This window comes from Apium graveolens, chromosome 6, assembly GCF_009905375.1.
Source record: "Apium graveolens cultivar Ventura chromosome 6, ASM990537v1, whole genome shotgun sequence".
Taxonomy (NCBI): Eukaryota; Viridiplantae; Streptophyta; class Magnoliopsida; order Apiales; family Apiaceae; genus Apium; species Apium graveolens.
The window spans coordinates 186,913,340-186,916,264 of NC_133652.1; the positions used below are offsets into that span (position 1 = coordinate 186,913,340).

General features: G+C 29.2%; 1 protein-coding gene across 1 annotated transcript; it reads right to left on the reverse strand.

Moving 5' to 3' along the window:
* Window positions 1-631: 631 nt before the first annotated feature.
* On the reverse strand, window positions 632-1,275 carry LOC141667183 (uncharacterized). The gene is given in 1 exon segment (XM_074473577.1): window positions 632-1,275. A coding segment is annotated over 1 exon segment (204 nt). The 5' UTR covers window positions 1,033-1,275; the 3' UTR covers window positions 632-828.
* Window positions 1,276-2,925: the final 1,650 nt, after the last annotated feature.

Consider the following 2,925-nt stretch of genomic DNA (forward strand, 5'->3'; position numbering starts at 1 on the left):
CTAATTTTATTGCTACTAATGCGGATAATAGAATCTATACTATACTATACTATAATAGCCGGAATCTATACTATACTATAATAGCCGGAATGAGGTAAAATTTGTAATTTGATTATCCCCTTATTTTAGTTATGCCTTTATATCACGACCGTCAGAACTTCTTCATCAAATAATCAGAGCCGTTAGATCCAAATACTAAAAAAAGTACACTCCATAAGTTTTCAGGTTCGAATCCCGTCAACAATAAACATTTATATTATTATTTATAAAGATACATATAATTAAAAGGTTCGAATCCTGTTAACAACAAACATATATTTTATTTATAAAAATATATAAATTTTCAGATTCGAATCTCACTCATCAAAAACAAACATTTACATTAATATTTATGAATAATATCTCATCAATCATATACTATATACATTATTTGAACCTAACATGGAATTAAAATTATATAATAATTACTTAGTATTTAATTATTTATATAAAATTTTAATAAAATTTTACAAAATAGACTTGAAAATATATAAATATTAATCAAAACTCGTGCGATGCACGGGCGGTAAGTTAGTCTAGATTAAAATCCGAACACAAAATTAGCGAAAGTCTACGATATTACATCCCCCGACACACGAAACCATCATATGAATTGAAATCAACTACTGCAGTTATTACTACTTGGTACTTGCGTAAAGAAAGGACAAACAAGATGACTAAATTCTAGTCGAAATTTACATACAGAAACGTATTGAGATTTACAAAAAAGGCAGGAAAATAAAAGTGGTGGGGTTGGTAATTTAAGCAAGGGTTGTTGGTGAAACGGAGTTAGTTTTTAACGACCAGGCGCCTGGAACAGAGAGAGCAGTAGAACTTGCGATTGGTGGTGAAAGAAAGAGGCACGAAACAGAGGCGCCAACTGCTTTCAACATCCATGGCTTAATTCACACCTCCGCAATATGCACATGATCCTGCTGCAACCTGCCTCCCTACCACCCTCTCATCCTTATCACATACAAACACCAAACACATCTTCCACCGTATTTCTGTAGGATTTTAATTTTTTCCGAGGTTTTAGTTTTGCTGCTATAACTTGAAATTTGATCTGAAACTTGGATTTGACGATGTTCAACTCACGGGGTTTCCATTTTATAAAGGAGGAGAGGAATGCATTAATGTCTGAAATATCTAGCAGTCTCTAGAAAAGAATATTGTAATCTTCTTCTTCATGTTCAAAGTCTACAAGATTCTATAAGATAGGAAGAATGAAGTAGTATTACGTTGTTCTCTACATCAATTTTTTATTTCACTTTGTGCGTTCCGCGTGTAAAGCGTGGTTTTTATTTGACAATTTATATTTCAATCACTATATGTAAAATTCTTTAACTTTTTCGACTGTTAATTTGAATTTTTAATATGCTAAGTCTTATATGCTGATATCATTATATGACATGTGTGCACGGTTTGGTTCGGTCCGATTCGGTTCAGTTAGGTTTTTAGTGAAAATCGTTACCGAACCGTCTATGTTGGTTCAGTTCGGTTTCTGGCTATTAACCATAATCGAACCGTCCAGAACAGTTATTTTCGATTTGATTAACCTTTAATCGATTTCATTTTTTTTCGGTTTTTATCTTTCTTAAAAAATAATTATTTAATTTAATTTAAAGAAGATTTTATAGATATTATTTTATATAATGTTAAGAATATTAATTGTTTTATGTAATATAATAAACAAGTACCATGGTTTGATTAGGGGATAATCAAACACTAATATGAATAATTATACAAATGTAAGGTAAATTAAAACAAAAAATTTATACACTACAGTCTACATATGAGATTTAGTACCATTGCAGGCATTTTTAAACAAAAAGTTCATGATTTATGTTCGGGTAGGGCTGTCAAAAAATTCGAAAATCCGATATTCGTCCGAAAAATCCGTATTCGTATCCGAAATAAAGCGGATATTATTCGTATTTGGAACAAAACGGATATTATCCATATTCGAATCCGACGATTGCGGATACGGATACAGATATAGGCATATTCGTATTCGATAATATCCGAATCCGAATTAATATATTTTATATTTAAATATTCAAATAATTTTAAAATATAATATATTAAATTTATAGTTTGTTTATGTGTGTGTCTATATATATACGTGTTATATTATGTTTATACAAATTTTATAGACATATAGAAAGAAATCATTTGAATTCAACAATTTAAAGATAACGATAATATTGAAAAAAAATTATTTTTTTTAAAAAAATAAAATATGATTAAATCACTTTATCTCTTATTTTAATTTTTAAAATGAATTTTTATTTTTTACTATTTTTTTCAATTCTTTTTCAATTTTTAATATAAAATAAAAAATCTGATTGAAAATCGGATTCAGATCCGGATATTATCCGTATCTGGATTGTATCTGTTAGTCCATTAATAATATAGCAAGCATTACAGAAGGGGGGTTGAATGGAATTCTTGAACCTTTTTCTTAAAATAAAATGTTCGAACTCGAATATAAATATAATTGTGTTGATTAGCTCAATGCGGAATAAAAACTTAAGTGAATCAAAACACAAGTAATTAAAAACAAAAGCCTTTAAAAACTTTCTGGTAGATTTAACAATTCCACCAGAGATATATATTATATCGAGAGAACTCTGTGTGCAAGAATGCTCACAGCTGCTTACAAATTTGAACTACTGAGAATACAGAGTAATGCTAATGATTCTGCTTACAAATGTTTCTCCCTTTTTGTATCTCAGATCTATGTTTTTATTTGCTACTTCTTGGTTTATATATTACCAAGATTACAAAGTCAAAAGACAGGATCATTATAAAAACTATCGGGTCTAATGCTTTGTTACTTTATTCTCTATTACCCAGTTAATAGGCTTCCTCATTCCATTTGCA